This window comes from Haliaeetus albicilla, chromosome 8 (assembly GCF_947461875.1).
Source record: "Haliaeetus albicilla chromosome 8, bHalAlb1.1, whole genome shotgun sequence".
Classification (NCBI taxonomy): domain Eukaryota; kingdom Metazoa; phylum Chordata; class Aves; order Accipitriformes; family Accipitridae; genus Haliaeetus; species Haliaeetus albicilla.
In genome coordinates, this window is record NC_091490.1 from 40,732,097 (window position 1) to 40,747,428 (window position 15,332).

The window sequence follows — 15,332 nt, forward strand, 5'->3', positions numbered from 1 at the left end:
ACTGAACGATTCAAGCATGTCCTTGAAAAAAACAAAATTTCCCCAACAAGGAAGAAGGGGTTAATTCTTTGCCAAATATTCCTCTCTTAAATTTCTCTATGTAATTTTCCAATAGGAAGCATCATTGGATTTAGGGTGCCTCCAGACACAGCAAATGAATTTTAAGCATCCCCAGTAAGGGCTCTGGAGGCTCTGCTGCTGCTCCCCTGGCTCGGTCTCCTCTCCCAGTGAGGCCTCAGCTCAACCGTTGTTAGTGACAAATTGGCTAAAGCCAAGTTGGACACACTGTTGTCATGTATCCATGGCTGCGTAATTGTCCTTCTCGTTCCCAAAAGTAGACACTTGGGGACTGAAAAATTCCAGTTTGGTGGAAAAACTTTAACTGACACATCTGTCTAATGTGATGGAAAGACATTCTCCTAAGGAGCATCACAGCAGCTTTACTGACCAGCAAAGGAAAAAGAATTACAGCCTCTTTTGCTTGAAAACAGCTTTCAGTTTTTACAAAAAACTACAAAAATTAGCAACTCCAAGAACAAAACCACATCAAAGCCCGTTGCCGTTGCTGTGAAAGTGCTGGCAACAGAAAGATGTTTTCTTATCATAGTTAACTATTCAGTCAGGCTTGTTTTATCCAAGTCTAGATAAAGATGGAAGTTTGTTTTTATGGAAAAAACAAATCCTTAAACCCTAATCAAATAGCAAAGCGTCCCCTGAGGTCTTTCTGTCATTCTGTTTAATAACACTTTGTATTGTAACACTTGTCTCTTCTTCTCCAGTTACCATGGGTTACTTGGAACAAACCTTGCTGGGTTTTAAATGTGGATGTCACTGAACTTTGCGACATGTGGTTTTAAATTTTATAGGGGATGATGGCATTCATTAGTTCAGCCATTCAAATAGCGTTTGGCAGCAAACTGACGTGTGCTGTAAGAAGTAGGGTGTATTGTCAAAACAAGCCTAAGAATAAATCGCAGGGCTACGATGTCCCTTCCATTGACTAGCTTACACTGAGCAATTTCAACGCTGATACTTCCAGGGGAAACTCCAAATATCATTATTACGGGATCCGTCTAAAACCAGAGTCTCCACTGAACCGCTTGCAGGAGGACACACAGTACATGGCAATGAGGCAGCAGCCCATCCACCAGAAGCAAAGGTAGGTGCTCCCAGCATCTTGGAGCTTGCTAGCGGTGCCCTGACGCTGCCGCGGGCAAGGGTCCTTTGCCAAAGAAAGCTGCAGACCCCATCTTGGGACTCGGCTTGGCGTGCGAGCAAAGGGAGCATGTTGGGACAGTTCAAACCCAAGTGTTGCTGAACTGCCAGAGCTGAGCTGTGGAAGAGGGGTCTGCAAGTCACTGGCTGCTCGGAGGAGTGGAAGGGTCCCAAGCCCATTCTGGTCGATGCTCCATCCCTGGAAACATTCAAGGTCAGGTTGGACGGGGCTCTGAGCAACCTGCTCTAGTTGACGGTGTCCCTGCTTGTTGCGGGGGGGGTGGACTAGATGACCTTGAAAGGTCCCTTCCAACCCAAACTGTTCTATGATTCTATGAAATGACGTTTATCTACCTATTCTGTTTGCCAGTGGCTTGATTCAGCCCGCTGCTACAGACAATGCCACCATATGTGCCACTTTTCACTGCCTCCCTCTGACCGAACTGTTCTAGGACCTCAGCTATGGCGTTATTTGTGCCAAATCAGTGTAAAGGACTTGGGGGCTTGTGTTGTGCTTGGGTGGGTTTTGGGTTTTGTTTGAGTTTTTTGTTGTGCAACAGTGCAAGTTAAATAGTGCTGTGGTTAGTCTTGTGTCTGAGTAATTTTGAATATAAAAAACAATGTGCAAAGGAATTTGGAATTGTCTCCAGGAAGCATGGACACTTCTGATTCTTGCTGGAGTGAAGAAGGAGCAGAAGAATTTATTTCTTCAGCTCCGAAACAGAAAGTAAATGCCAAAGTCAGCTCCTGAGACTGAGAGTCTGCACTCTGGCACCCACTCCAGCTCTGCTTCTCATTTTCTACTTTTTTTGGTGTCACCTTGGGCAAACATCTTAACCCCTTTAATTCTGTCTTGGGGAGTGCTTTTCAAAAGGGAGTTCTCATTTTCACCCTCCAGTTAAGTAGGTGATATAAATGGTCAGCCCTCACAAGGCTGGCCTTGAATGTATTACCTGATGAACGCAAAAGTCTGCATGACTATGTTGCAAATACCATGTACATGTTTGCTCATGTCTGTGTAAATCCCAAGCCACGTTCTAAATTTAGGTATAGACCAGCGCAGAAGATGGATGGCATGGCAGAGAGCGGGTCCAATAGTAACCCGCACACTACGCCAGAGCAATCGGTTGCTGCTCAGAGTCAACATCATCTGCAATTCATAGGTGAGGAGACTGCTTTAATGTATTAGATATCTCATGTCTAGGCTTATAACTTTAAGAGGAAGGAAGGTCTTGTCCAGCAAGCCCTGGCTGTTCTGCATTTGTTTGCATTATACATATAAGATATATGTATTTTATATATAGTATATATTCTAATAAACGCTTGTAACGTCACACTTGCTAAGTTTATTTGCTAACTCCTGTACCCACAGGAAGGCTTTTTCCTTGTACCACCAGGTCTTTTGGTTCCCTCCTAGTATGTATTTAATCCATCTGGTTTCATCCAAATTGGATGGAAGGAGTGGAGGTCGCGAAGAGCCTTGCCAAGACAGGCAGCCGGAGGGAGAAGAGCAATTCTCTTCATTGCAAAGGCTGCAATATGTGTCTGACTGCAGACAATACATACGGACCTTCTCCTCGTGAGAGAAGCTCTCTGGCTTTGCTGGTCATGGATCTATGTGTCTCCATCATTTAAGCAGATACCAAATCCCGGCCAGCTCTGAGCCTTCTTGAAATACAATTTACAATTGCTCCTGATATGTCTGCTGTCGAATTATATTTTCCATTTCTCAAAATAACAGAGAGACATTTTTCAGGCTTCGGAGAAAATCTAATGGGAAGCACAGTAGATGAGGACAATGTATTCATGTTTCTTTTATTACAGAGAGAAAGAAAACATTTTCCTTTCCACACTGAATAAAATGGGCTGCGGTTGTTCGCTTTTTGCACAGTATAGCAGCATGAATTGGGAAAGAACTAGATTATTGGTCTAATTTCTCCTGTTTCATCCCAATTGAAACATGAAAGATAGCCACCAGCGACAGCAGCACCTTGCACTCATCTGTAGTCCTGTGTAATTGAGTGCTCCTAACTCTTACCATCTTTCCCAATCTTTTTTTCCCTAGATGTAACCCATGTCTTTCCCGAGTTCCCAGCCCCTCGTCTAGGTAACGTCCTCTTACAAGAAGGGGTCACCATGAATGATGTGAAAACTCTGCAGCTTCTTTACAGGCGACACTGCGAGGTGATTATTTGGAATATTTTTAATTTAGTTATTAACCGATGTGGGACATAACCCATGTGCTCGTCTCATATCCTGCTCTTAGGAAAAGCTAGAATATAATAGGAAATGCTTGATTTGCTGGGTATTATAACTCAAATATTGCGTTTTATGTTATTTTTTCATTGTGTGACCTGTTTTATGTTATGTTGATTATTAAAACAATGTCCTTTCCGTTATTTTTCTTGTAAATAATTTAATCTAAATGGGAGCACATGAAATTTATGCTTACACTGTGCAACAAGATGCTAGCAGAGCAGCTAATGAGTTGTGTTCTTTGTTGTTAGGCAACTTTGGATGTTGTAATGAATCTTCAATTTCATTATATTGAGAAACTGTGGCAATCCTTCTGGAGTCCTAAAACACCATCTAGTGATGGCTCTACTGCCCTGCCATCCAGGTATGCGCTGCTGTGCTTTGATTATTTCTGAATGCTCCATTGTTTGGTGGTATTTTTAGTTTTAAAAATGCATGAAGTATTTTCAGCTTCACTAGGCATTTTGAGTGCTTTGTAGGACTTGAAAGTATTTACTTCCCTGCAGAATCATTACAAAGAGTGTCAAAAGTGTTTAATATCATAATGACTGCACAAAGTTCAGACCTCCAAGGAAAGCATCTGCTTTGATTATGTACATCTATGCGCCCTATACCTCCCGCAACCAGTGCTAATCCAGAATGCAGAGAGGAGTGAGAACGGGATGCTGCTTTCATCATCAGGAGCAGACAGTAATGATTTTGTGCCATTAGGTATCGGTCTCCAGTGGCATCTCAGGCTCTGAGGTTTTGGTGACATCTAGACTGACTCACTTCTTTGGCTGGCTATCCAGATCTTTAAGTGCCTCGTGTTTTGAGGCAGATATGGCAAATGAAGCTACTTTGATCTTTGTACTCCTGCCTGGCTCGTCGTTATTGCCTTTTCTTCATCCTTTATGCGTTGGGAGGCTGCTGCCAAGAGACAGGGGAATGGAAATAAGTCAAAATAGAGAAAGTAGAAAAGATGAAGGTTTCTTCTTAAAATTTGCATTAAAAGTCTGTATTGTCCACTCTACTGATAATATAAGGACTTCCGATATGGATGTTTTACATTCAGAAGAAAAATGGTAAAAGTTTGAGTAATAAGCAAATAGCCCATAATAACCTGTAGAATAGCTCTGTTGTCCTCAGTAGATGTTACCCAATGGATATTTTCCCGCAAAGAATCACTGTAGCTGTGTTTGATTGTTTCAAAATCTCTTTTACTTAAGGGTATATCTCCAAGGCATATTGCAAAACCACCGAGCGAGCTGTGCTAGGTACAAACAGGCTCACTTGGATACTTGGAGGCAGCGTTTCTGCAGGCCTCTGTCTAATCTAGCATATCTTGCTAAGGCTATGTGCTCTAGTACCTCTCCATACCACTGTTAATAATCAAGATAAGTAAATAAAGCACTCCCTCCCCCTGCTTTATATATATATACACAAATATAAATCCAAAATATTATCAAAGTGGCAAACTGTTTGAAAGCATGATAAAATGCAGAATATGGTTCCACTTAACTGAAAGTTTAGGTACTTGATGGCCAGTTTTTCTATGTGAGTGTTCTAGGAGTATGCCTGTGGAGTTCATTTACTAAAACTGCTCAGGCAGAGGCTCTAAGTACCTCTTTATAGTACGTCCAAGGCTTGGCTTTAATGATTTTGATGTAACGCATGGGGCAATTCCCTTCCAAATTCCCAATTCCCAGCATTGTGTCTGAGCAGCTCTGCTTTGATGCTTTGGCAGTGCATTAAGGGTTTGGTTTTCTCTGCTTGCTGTTTAACCAGATATCTTATGCCTTAATCATGCAGAAGAAGTTTCCATATATCTATAAAGCGAAAATAATGCAAGCTTGATCTCACTCAGTTAGAGACAATATGCTTTGTTCTCATCAAAACACCAAATCTTTTTCCTTCTGAAAACATTCAGCATTTGAAGATGTTAAACACCTTGAAACCATTTGTAGTATCTATCGATACTGACTTATCTGCTCCAATGACATTTGCTGCAAACTTTTTGTCTCCACTGCTACAGTTGAGGAGGTTTAGAGCACAGGGGAGAGGTGTGGAGGTTTTGGAAATAGCTGGGTCTGTAAAGAGGAACCAGCTAAGCCTTTGCTTGCTGAAATGGCTGTACTGAAGTACAATTCCGAGGTACACGTGAACATGAGTGTGTGAAAGGAACTGAGGCTAAAGACAGAAGAAGCGAAGGCCAAGCACAGGGAGATGTGGATTTGAGGGAAAACTGTGGTCAGAACTCTGACCCATGGATGGAGAGGAGCCTGCAGAGTCAAAGACGACTTGTACAAACGATCAGACATTTCCTTTTAAAAGAAACATGAATGGCTTTTTTCTGCTGAAAACTGGGATTAGAAATTGAGAGGAAGGGTGAATGCACTGAATGCAAACCTGCTGCTAACGCTGCCTCCCTCCTCCATCTCCTGCAGCGAAGAAGAACACGAAGGGACCCTCCCGAAAGATAAGCTGATCACTCTGTGCAAATACGAACCCATCCTCAAATGGATGAGAAGCTGCGATCACATCTTGTACCAGGCCCTGGTGGAGATTCTCATCCCAGATGTGCTCAGACCAGTGCCCAGTGAGTATCCTGCAGCGTGGTCGGGAGGTCACGGGTGGTCTCCGCTCCTGCTCAGCTCCTGCTCCTCGCTCGGCTGAGTCATGGGGTGTTGGGTCTGACAAAGAGCGATCCATGACTCACTCAGTCTGGCTACCACTTGCCCTGAAGATTTCCATTGTAGAAGCTGATTTAGAGGTTTTTGTTTTGCATACAAGCTAAAATATTATGGCAACAGCAATATTGCTCCTGCAGCATTGCTCTGCGTCAACTGTACTTTGTGGCCCCTGGAAATTACCATGCCTTTTAAAATTTGGTTTATTGCATATCACATATCCTGACTTTGGCTAGGAGTTGGAGTAAAAGCATAGGCTTAATGCACAAGTAAGCGTGGCTAATCCTTGTGAGATGTTTCCTTGGAGATAGTATCTTTGTTTATGTAGGACCGTCATGTCCACTACTGCATCTCCTGGAAATTTGGGGTCAGCTTTCATTTGGGAGATGAGATGATGGGATATTGAGGGTTTTCTCTCTGATTTGGCTCCTCAGTGAAGTGCATGTGTTGGTCTCCTCAAGGCCTCAACTCAGCCCTAGAGTGGGCTGAGCAGTACTGGAAAGCCATGTCCCTTTGAGCTCCTGTTGTCAGTCCACATGCTGTGGCACGTGTGTGTTTTTAAAGAGTTTATTTCAACATTTGGAAAATGCTCAGAAGCGCCATGAATAAGAAAAGGATAAGAAAGAGTAAGAATACGAATACGAATACAAATATGAATAGGAATAAGAATAAGAAGAAAAGTTTGAGTAACAACGTTAGAGAATAAGAAAAATTTGAGTGCATCTCAGGACCCAGTTGATTTCCTTGATGCTAAATCGAGATCACACCTAACCAGCTCAGAGGATGTGCTTTCCACAGCAGTCCTAAGCTAGCAAGTGGTGTCCAAAGATGATACAGAACTGCCTTTCTAACTGCAGACTTCTTTGCAGGCACACTTACACAGGCGATTCGTAATTTTGCCAAGAGTTTGGAAGGGTGGCTGATGAACGCAATGAGTGAATTTCCCCCACAGGTTGTCCAGACCAAGGTAAGCAGAAGGAGCACGGTGCAGGTCAGGGATATGAACTGAGTGTGTGTGTGCATGTTGCAGTTTTCCACAGTGACTGGAAATCACTGCTGGCGTTTGGCCACATGTACTCCAGACTGGTGTAATGAATAATTATGAACCAAAATTAGCAAGGAGTGGGAGGACAGGTAGGCCAATTCCTTTGTACCAGAAGCTGATGATGCTCTGTCGTATGTCCCAAAATTGCAGATATAGCTTTGCGGAAGAAAATCTCTGCACTGGAATGAGGCTGTCCTGCTAGAAAGCACAGGACACCTTATGGACTGAATGGCATTGCAGAGACCAAACCTAAGGCTCCTACTTCCCCTCTCCTAAAGCCATGGATTCTTGCAGCCTGTTATCACCTTGCTGGTCTCTGCTGGAGGCAGAATGTGAAAACCTGTTAGTTTAAAGAACAGAAATGCAGAGGCTGGTTTGCAAGATGCAATAGATGCTGCGAAAGTGCTGCTCTGGAGCGTTCGTGTATGCTTTGGACAGCAGCGTGGGTGGGACTGTGCAGGTTACCCCAGCTGATGTGTGCTGTGTGCTTGAGCTCAGCGTTGAGAAGAGTTTGGTTTCGAGCTCCATGGCTTCAGCTCCGTGCTCGCAGTGCCCTGTGTGCTGTCTTGCAGGTCGGGGTAGTGAGTGCCTTTGCGCAGACGTTACGGAGGTACACGTCCCTGAACCACCTGGCTCAGGCCGCCCGTGCGGTGCTGCAGAACACTTCCCAGATAAACCAGATGCTCAGTGATCTCAATCGGGTCGACTTTGCCAATGTGCAGGTAACTTAGGGTATCTTTTTGTAGGTCATGTTGTCTAGAACTGGGACTCTATAATGAGGCTGTCTGCTGGTAACCAGCATCTTATTTCCAATACTAAAAAGCAATTAAGTAAACAATTTAACGGTTTTGGTGTTACTTTCCCAGGTAAGTTTGCCATCTCACTGTGAGTAGTGGAGAAGGTACTAAGGAACTTCTGTAAGAAGTACTGCTACCAACAATAATATAGTTCTAGTAATAATATTGTACTGTGGTCTGGATGGATCGGAGAAGACATGATTCAGAGCTGGTTTGGAGTCCTCGCTACTAGAAATGAAGTTTAATTCCTGGGCTGGGATGCAACAACCATGCAGGCTTGGCATGAGTAACTGTCAACCGTTCTTCCCGAGCAGGAACAAGCCTCGTGGGTGTGCCAGTGCGAGGAAGGCATGGTACAGAAGCTGGAGCAGGATTTCAAGCTCACTCTGCAGCAGCAGAGTTCTCTGGACCAGTGGGCTAGTTGGCTGGATAATGTTGTTACTCAAGTCCTGAAGCATCACGAGGGCAGTCCCAGCTTCCCCAAGGCAGCCAGGCAGTTCCTGTTAAAATGGTCTTTCTATAGGTACATTTTCTTTCTCATTTTGGAGATGGTTCTGCAGCGGGCTTAGGGCATGTAAATAGCCACTTGAAAAGCCAATGCTAAGTTCTTTACTCCCATGCAACTCTGGTTAACTGTTGCTCTGCCCTGGTACAGAAGGGAGCGTTGTGTCTCCTGTATCCTTTCAGGATGGGGATAGGATGCTCCGTCAACTAATTTCTTAAAGTGCTTTGATAGTCTTGAGTTAGAGGTAGAAACAGAGCACTGTGTCCCACAGTACCTTCAGGGTCAAGAATTCACATCAGCTGTGATGCAAGTGTAAAACACAACCCAAATATTTTGTTTCCCGGCCATTTTCCAGCTCCATGGTGATCCGTGACCTCACCTTGCGCAGTGCTGCCAGCTTTGGTTCCTTCCACCTGATTCGCCTGCTCTATGATGAATACATGTTTTATCTGGTAGAGCATCGTGTTGCCCAGGCAACAGGGGAGACACCAATTGCTGTAATGGGAGAGGTGAGAATTGTTTATTCCCTAGAAACAAACCCAAACTAAGCAGCGCATAAAGAGCACAAACCGTGCTGTGTCCTGAACATGCTTTCATAACCATCTTTGCCAAAGGATTTACTGAATTGTTTTGGATGCCTGGCACAAGGATCCAGCTCCTTGAGCATCTTCCATCCTGGCTCGTTAATACCAGAGCTGGTGGGTTTTGGGGCTGTTGAGCATCAGCGGGGCTTTGGAGGCCTGGAGCAGGGAGGAAAATGATCTCCCCACTTCTCTCCATAACCTGTGGGTACCAACCTGACTTTGAGGTTCCTGCCAGAGCAAAGTCCCATCAAACACAAAAACTAAACCAAGCAAAAAAAGGTCCAAAAGCTACTTTCCCTGCAACTTTCAGTGATACTGTTCACTGAACTTCTTCAGGCCTCTGCAGGCTCCAGAGTTACATGCACAGTCAGCCACTCTCTCCATTTTTGACTTGAAGAAGAGAAATGATGGGTTGTTTGTGTTGTTTGGGGGTGGGGGGTGGGGGGGGTTAACAAATCAGACAGTAAATCTGGTGCCTGGCTTGCAGGCAGGTCCTGTCCTGCCTAGCTGAAGCTGCTGCATCCGATTTTTCACTCTGAAATGCACATATTTAAAAGCCCCTGATCAATCTGACAGCAATATAGAAACTACTCTTAGATTAAAACTGATCTCATTTGCTCCTTGAAGCTCATGCTGGTTTTTTTTCTTCCACAAAGCTCATGTAGGGGAGCCAGACAAATCAACTGCATGCCTTTTGCTTTCCCTTCCCATCCAGTTAGACCCATGCTGTTGCACATAGCAGTGCTGTGACTTCCCACTATTCCCTGCAAAACCTCTGTCTTTATTGATATTAAAGGAACACGAAAGGCAGAGAGTGGCTTCCAGCAAAACTTAGCTGTGGGAGGCTTTCATCCTCCAGGTTTTGCCTTTCCTTCATTAAACTCTTGCAATATTTCTGTTCTCCAGGAGGAGGCTGATTCTTCCCAGCAAAAGAGGATGAATCGTGTCCTTCCACTTCTATTGCTCGCTTTATAACTCCTGCTCTCCTCAGTTCCTCCTGCTGCCTAACTTTGCATGACTTTCCAGCATTATTTTTAGAGCGATTTAGTGTTTCAGACCTCATCATAGAGGGAGACAACACATCTCCAGAAGCAAATATATCCCCAGCTCTCTGGTTACACTTGGCACCATGGCCTTGCAAGCCAAAGCATTCTCCTGATGTGAATGCAAAGGCTTTGCAGAGGGTTGCAGAGAGGTGGAGTGATGGTAGAGTCCCAGGAGAGGTGAATAGCTGGCATGTCTGAGCAGTTGCTGGACGGATGCAGAGGGCTGGAGAAAAGGTACCACCCTTTGGTCTGTGGCAGCACTTGGTTGTGACTTGGGAGATGGAAAAATTTCTCCCTTTGTTCCAGAGCTCGATCCTGCCCTAGATTGTTGCGTGTGGTGTTTGCCCAGAGGTTTAAATGGCAAAGACAGACTTTTCCCCAAAACATGTGGTTGGTTTTGCTTTCTGCTCTTCACCACCAGCACTGCTGATGCTTGTGGTTTCTCCTGAGCGCTTAAGCTGCTTGTTAAATTGCTTGGAAATAGATGCCAACTTGCAGGTCTGGCACCTTGGGTCTCCAGTAAGCCTTACTTACCTTGTAACTCCTTTTTCTTTCAGTTTGGTGACCTCACATCCCTGTCCCCAACACTGCTGGACAAAGGTACCTCCTCTCCCTCAAGGGAAGTCCTGCTGGGTCAGGGTTGAATCGCTGTGGGAGGGGGAACCTCGTGCTTGGCTCTTCCACCCTGCTCTTTTGGGAAAAAGAACCTCTTCCCCTCCGGTCGCCACTCTCATGCTGAGACCTGTCCTTTGCAGATGACATTAGTGACCTGGGCAGCGAGGTGGACACGGGCTCCCGACGTGTGGGGGAGCCACTGGTGAAACGGGAACGCAGTGACCCCGGCCACTCACTGCAGGAGATCTGAAATGGGGATTCGGCTTTTCGCCAGCTGGACGAAGACATCCGGAGCCAGGTTTGACGGTCGCAAGCCTGAGTCTCCCCATATCTGCATTATTAGTGCCTCTTAGTTTCTCTTTATGTTTACTTGTGTTTGAGGATGGGCTCCGGGGTTGAGCCCGGGTGGGTGGTGGGATGGGGCTGGTTTGGCCGCCTGCTTTTCCTCCAGCATGACTGCTGGCCGGAGGGCGAAGGTCCAAAGTCTGCTACCGAGCGATGGAAGCCTGCGTTGTCAGCAGCGGATCGGATGTGCCTAGCTAGGAGAGGCTCTCCTCTCCAGCCTGAGCGAGGCGGGCAAACGAGGCTTTCTCTTTCAGGGAAGGTGGTTTGGGTTTCTTCCCCACTTCTCAGACTTCACTGTGATACAAACTTGAACCAATCAGTGCCCAAGAAGAAGGAAAAATACCTGACCCTTCTCCTCCAGCCTTTCAAGACAAGCTGTCCTGGCTCTGACTTTGCCAAATCATTCGTTCGGGGAGCACAGGACAGTACGTCTCTCTTGTACCCGCCTGGGGAGAGGGCTCCAGGCTGCACATCCATCTCGTCCCGGCGGAGCAATGCACATGCATGCTCTGGGACTGACACATATGTGCTCTGGGACTGATACATACATGCTCTGGGACGATAGGACAAGCATTCCCACCTGCTCCCGTGTCTCCCCAGCTTGGCATTCCATCGCTGATCCGCAAATGCTCCTGGGACACTGTCAGGCCAACTCAAGATACCAAAGGACTCTGAGGAAGTGGCAGCTGGTCGCAAAGTGTGTTCATTGCCCCCTACGCTCTGAAGCCCACGGGCAATCCCACGGGCAATCCCCATCCTCGCCAGGGTACCCGGGCAGAGGGGAACTCCTCCCACATCCTGGGTTTTGTAAAATTCTCGCTTGATGTCCTGCTAAAACATTGAAGGTAGGGTGCAGCTGCCTGCGGGGCTGCGTCTGGAGCATGGGAGAGGGTGTGTGATTGCAGTGCCTTAGGGTGGGCCAGTGTGCCTGCTTCCCCCTCCCCGCTCCGGGCGAGCCGGCGCAGCTCAGACCCTGATAAAAACAACCCATCCCATGTAGCAGCGAGGGGCTGTCATGGGCCCCGGGTTTGCTCAACACTACGGTGGCATTTTCCCTTGCTGTATCGCTTCGCCTTTTCCTGCGGCATCCTTGTGGCGGTGGCTCCCCTGGGGCTGAGCTGGGAGAGTTTCTGCCCCAGCGGGGTTTTATTCTCTCTTTCTGTGTCCTGTGGGGTCTGGGCTGACGTGGACTGCAGGGCAGAGGAGGGGGGGTGGAATCTGTCATCAAGCCAAACTGCAAAAACAAAGCCCCGGGGCAAATCTTTGTGTGAATAAAGGCCGTGTCATAAATAGCTTTTACTATTATTATTTCTAATGATACAGTATTTGATGTGAGCTTTTCCAGGGGTCTTGTGTACATTTCCATATCAGAGTATATTCTATCCAAATATATCATTTACTCATTCCAAATGGTACTAAGGTAGCTGTGACACTTTAAAAAATATTGCTAATGGAAAGTAAAAAGAAAGTGTGTATAGTGGCACATCTTTCCCTCTTACTGTCCCGTACTGTTGTCTGTCAGGATGATGTTTGTCTGTAAATGTCTCATATCGAAGTAGCAGGAGACAAGTGAGAAAGCTGGATTTATGTGTAAATAACAACAATGAATACTCCCTGGGTCAGAGTCTGCACTTCAGATCCTGCTGATGAGATAAGATGGTCTAAAAAAACAACTGAGCAACCAAGTCTTAAACTCCCCTGCTCCCATTGAGTGTGATATTAACTTCAGCTGGTACATTGGCTCTTCTTTGCAGCCGCTACCGACGGAACCCAGCCACCTTCTGCTTACCACGGACGTGCAAACGAGATGCTCTGGAGCTCTGCAGCACTGTGCAAGGAGTCTGGATAACCACCTAAACCCGATATGCACAAAATTCCCAGCTAAACCTGAATAGCAATAAATATATATCAAATGCTCAGGCCTGTACAATAATTGTTGTGGTCCCATTTCTTCTTTAATCATTGAAAGGAGATGTCAGGCAGATGCTGCAGCCTTGCAGCGTCAGGGGGAGATGCAGGATCTGCCCAGTGCAGTCTAATTAAAGCAATTTTGGCCAGGGATCCACTGTCTGTGGGATGGCACATTCACCACACAACAGCGGCCAGTTTGTCGGGGTAATACTCCCATTACACCAGAGTTCACAGAGGGGAGAAGAGGCTGAAAGATCAGGCTGCTGCTAAGCACAGAGCCATAAGAAGCATTTTCTAATTACACTTCCGGACCAATTGTGGAGGATGGAAGCAGTGAGACAGGGATGTGATGAGTGACAGATCATTCCTGCTCTGACCCCTTGGGAAGGGGAAGGTTTAGCCTCAGCCTCTCTCCCCCTGCGTCCTTGCTTCCTTCACTCTCCCTCTGGATTATGCCCCATCTTGTGGGGATGGCTGGACCAGCCTGAGCCTCTCCCTTCGGATACGGAGTCTGAGGGCTGGAACAAGGGGGTTATTTCCCGCGGGGAGGTGAGCAGCTCCTCCTGACCCTGAGCATACCCAGCTGCAAGTAGAAAGCAAAACACGCTCCCACCTTCAGTTTGCCTCTGGCTCCATCGCCTCTTCTAGATGGGCAAATCCCTGCAGAGATTTCGGCACGGGGCTGGCCTGGCAGGCTGGGGAGCTGCCGGGCTCAGGCGATGGGAGCCCAGCGAAGGACGCCCCGTGGTGTCCTGACTGGCAGTGGATCTGCCTCCCACCACAAATTCAGGTGAAGTGTGTCCTCGTCACCTGCCACCAAGTGCCACCACCCTTCAGGGATCACGGCTGTTCCCAGTTCCCCTGCTGGGTGGCTCTTGGCCACTTCTCTCATCCCAGGATTTTCTCTTGCCCCCACTGTCTGACCACCCTGCAGCCCCCAATTGGCAGAGAAAGTGGGGAGGTGGCAGGGGAGGTGGAGGTGGGGGGGGTGACCACCAACTGCACCAACCCCAGGGAAACCGAAGCGGTTTGGCATTGCTAGTCCCTGTGACTCGTCCCAGAAGGATGAGCTTTCAGCCGGACGCTGCGGCACAGCCCAGGGATTCATCGGCAGCGGCCCTGCGTGACTGGGACAAGGTGGTCGGGCAGGGGAGACTGCAGTGCCGCAGCCAGGGACCGGCCTGCCCGTGTGGGAGATGCTGCCGGTCTGGTGACAGGTTGTTTCGAGACCCCAAGGTGGACGTGTGATGAGCCCTTGGCCAGTCCTTGTGGCCACAGGGCGCAGAGAAACATCAGCTAAACCCCATGCCTGGACAGACAGACTGAGGATCAGCCGGGTCAGGCTCCCAGGATTGATCCCTCCAGACAGCACCTCTGGATCACGGTACCCTCCGCGCCCCTTCCCATGCCCTGGCATCGCCCCTCGCCCAGCAGAGCCGCCCCTGCCTGCCCTAGCCCCCCGCTGCTGCCAACGCGGGGTTCGAGCAACGGGGATGAGTTTCATCCCGGACCTCCTTCCCCATCTTGTACTGAAGGTACGGACTGGCCTGCCCCGCAGCATCACCCCCTCCCGTGCCCATCCCTGGGCTTCACCCCCTTCTTGGGGCTCTTCTGCTGCCTCTCGTTGGGGTGGGGGATATTTCTGCAGGAAGAAGGACCTTTGCCTGTCAATCTGGCAGCACCAGGCGCCCAAACGGTGCCCCGGACCGAACCCTCCCTCCACCTCCACGTGAGTGTTACTGTCCCTGTGCAAGACACAGAGAAACTGAGGCACAGACCAAGATGCCTCATGGCAGAAGTTCACTGGCTCGCTGGGTACCCCAGGGTACTGGTACTGGTACCAGTACTGCTGCTTCTGCTCCTCCTCTGCCCGGCTGAGCAGTCAGAGCAGGAGGAGCCCGGCTGCTCCCAGGGCTCAGCTGGGACCATTTAACCTGCAGACAGGTTTCACCTGGAGCCTGCTGGGTCTTGCAGGGGGCAGGTCCATAACCACCCACTGGGGCTCATTTTAGGTGCCTGCTCTTATAAACCAGCAGCCTACTCACCTTAAGGGCTTTTTCTTCCTTTTTTTTTTTTTTTCTTTTTTTCTTTTCTGTTTGCCGTTTAGGAGCCCTAGTTTGGAGGCTGGGGAGGGTTGGGACCTGCTGCCTGCAGGTCTCCAGGAGGTAGTGCTGGGATTTTCTACCTTTTCCAACACTGCCAAGCAGGTAAGGGCACAGCAATGAGTTGCCTCCGCTCCCCCATCCCTGGGCTGGGCTTGGGGGCTGCAGCCCAGAGCTGGGCTCTGCCCTGGGGCTGGCTGCAACCAGGAGGTGTCCCAGCGCTGTCCTTTTCCTATGTAACA

The 15,332-nt window shown here is 47.8% G+C and overlaps 1 protein-coding gene across 14 annotated transcripts in view; it reads left to right on the forward strand.

The window, feature by feature from the left end:
* Window positions 1–13,010, forward strand: part of RFX2 (regulatory factor X2) — a 62,538-nt gene extending 49,528 nt beyond the window's left edge. For 12 of the 14 annotated variants that reach the window (XM_069790183.1, XM_069790182.1, XM_069790185.1 and 9 more), the window contains 11 exons: window positions 1,040–1,159; window positions 2,263–2,378; window positions 3,281–3,399; window positions 3,723–3,835; window positions 5,898–6,049; window positions 7,010–7,107; window positions 7,758–7,907; window positions 8,297–8,505; window positions 8,843–8,996; window positions 10,675–10,717; window positions 10,873–13,010. In XM_069790183.1, coding sequence (XP_069646284.1) covers window positions 1,040–1,159; window positions 2,263–2,378; window positions 3,281–3,399; window positions 3,723–3,835; window positions 5,898–6,049; window positions 7,010–7,107; window positions 7,758–7,907; window positions 8,297–8,505; window positions 8,843–8,996; window positions 10,675–10,717; window positions 10,873–10,982 — 1,384 coding nt within the window. In that variant the 3' untranslated portion in view covers window positions 10,983–13,010. The remainder of the gene's footprint in view (window positions 1–1,039; window positions 1,160–2,262; window positions 2,379–3,280; window positions 3,400–3,722; window positions 3,836–5,897; window positions 6,050–7,009; window positions 7,108–7,757; window positions 7,908–8,296; window positions 8,506–8,842; window positions 8,997–10,674; window positions 10,718–10,872) is intronic. The other 2 variants (XM_069790177.1, XM_069790178.1) reach the window with 2 other exon arrangements.
* Window positions 13,011–15,332: the final 2,322 nt, after the last annotated feature.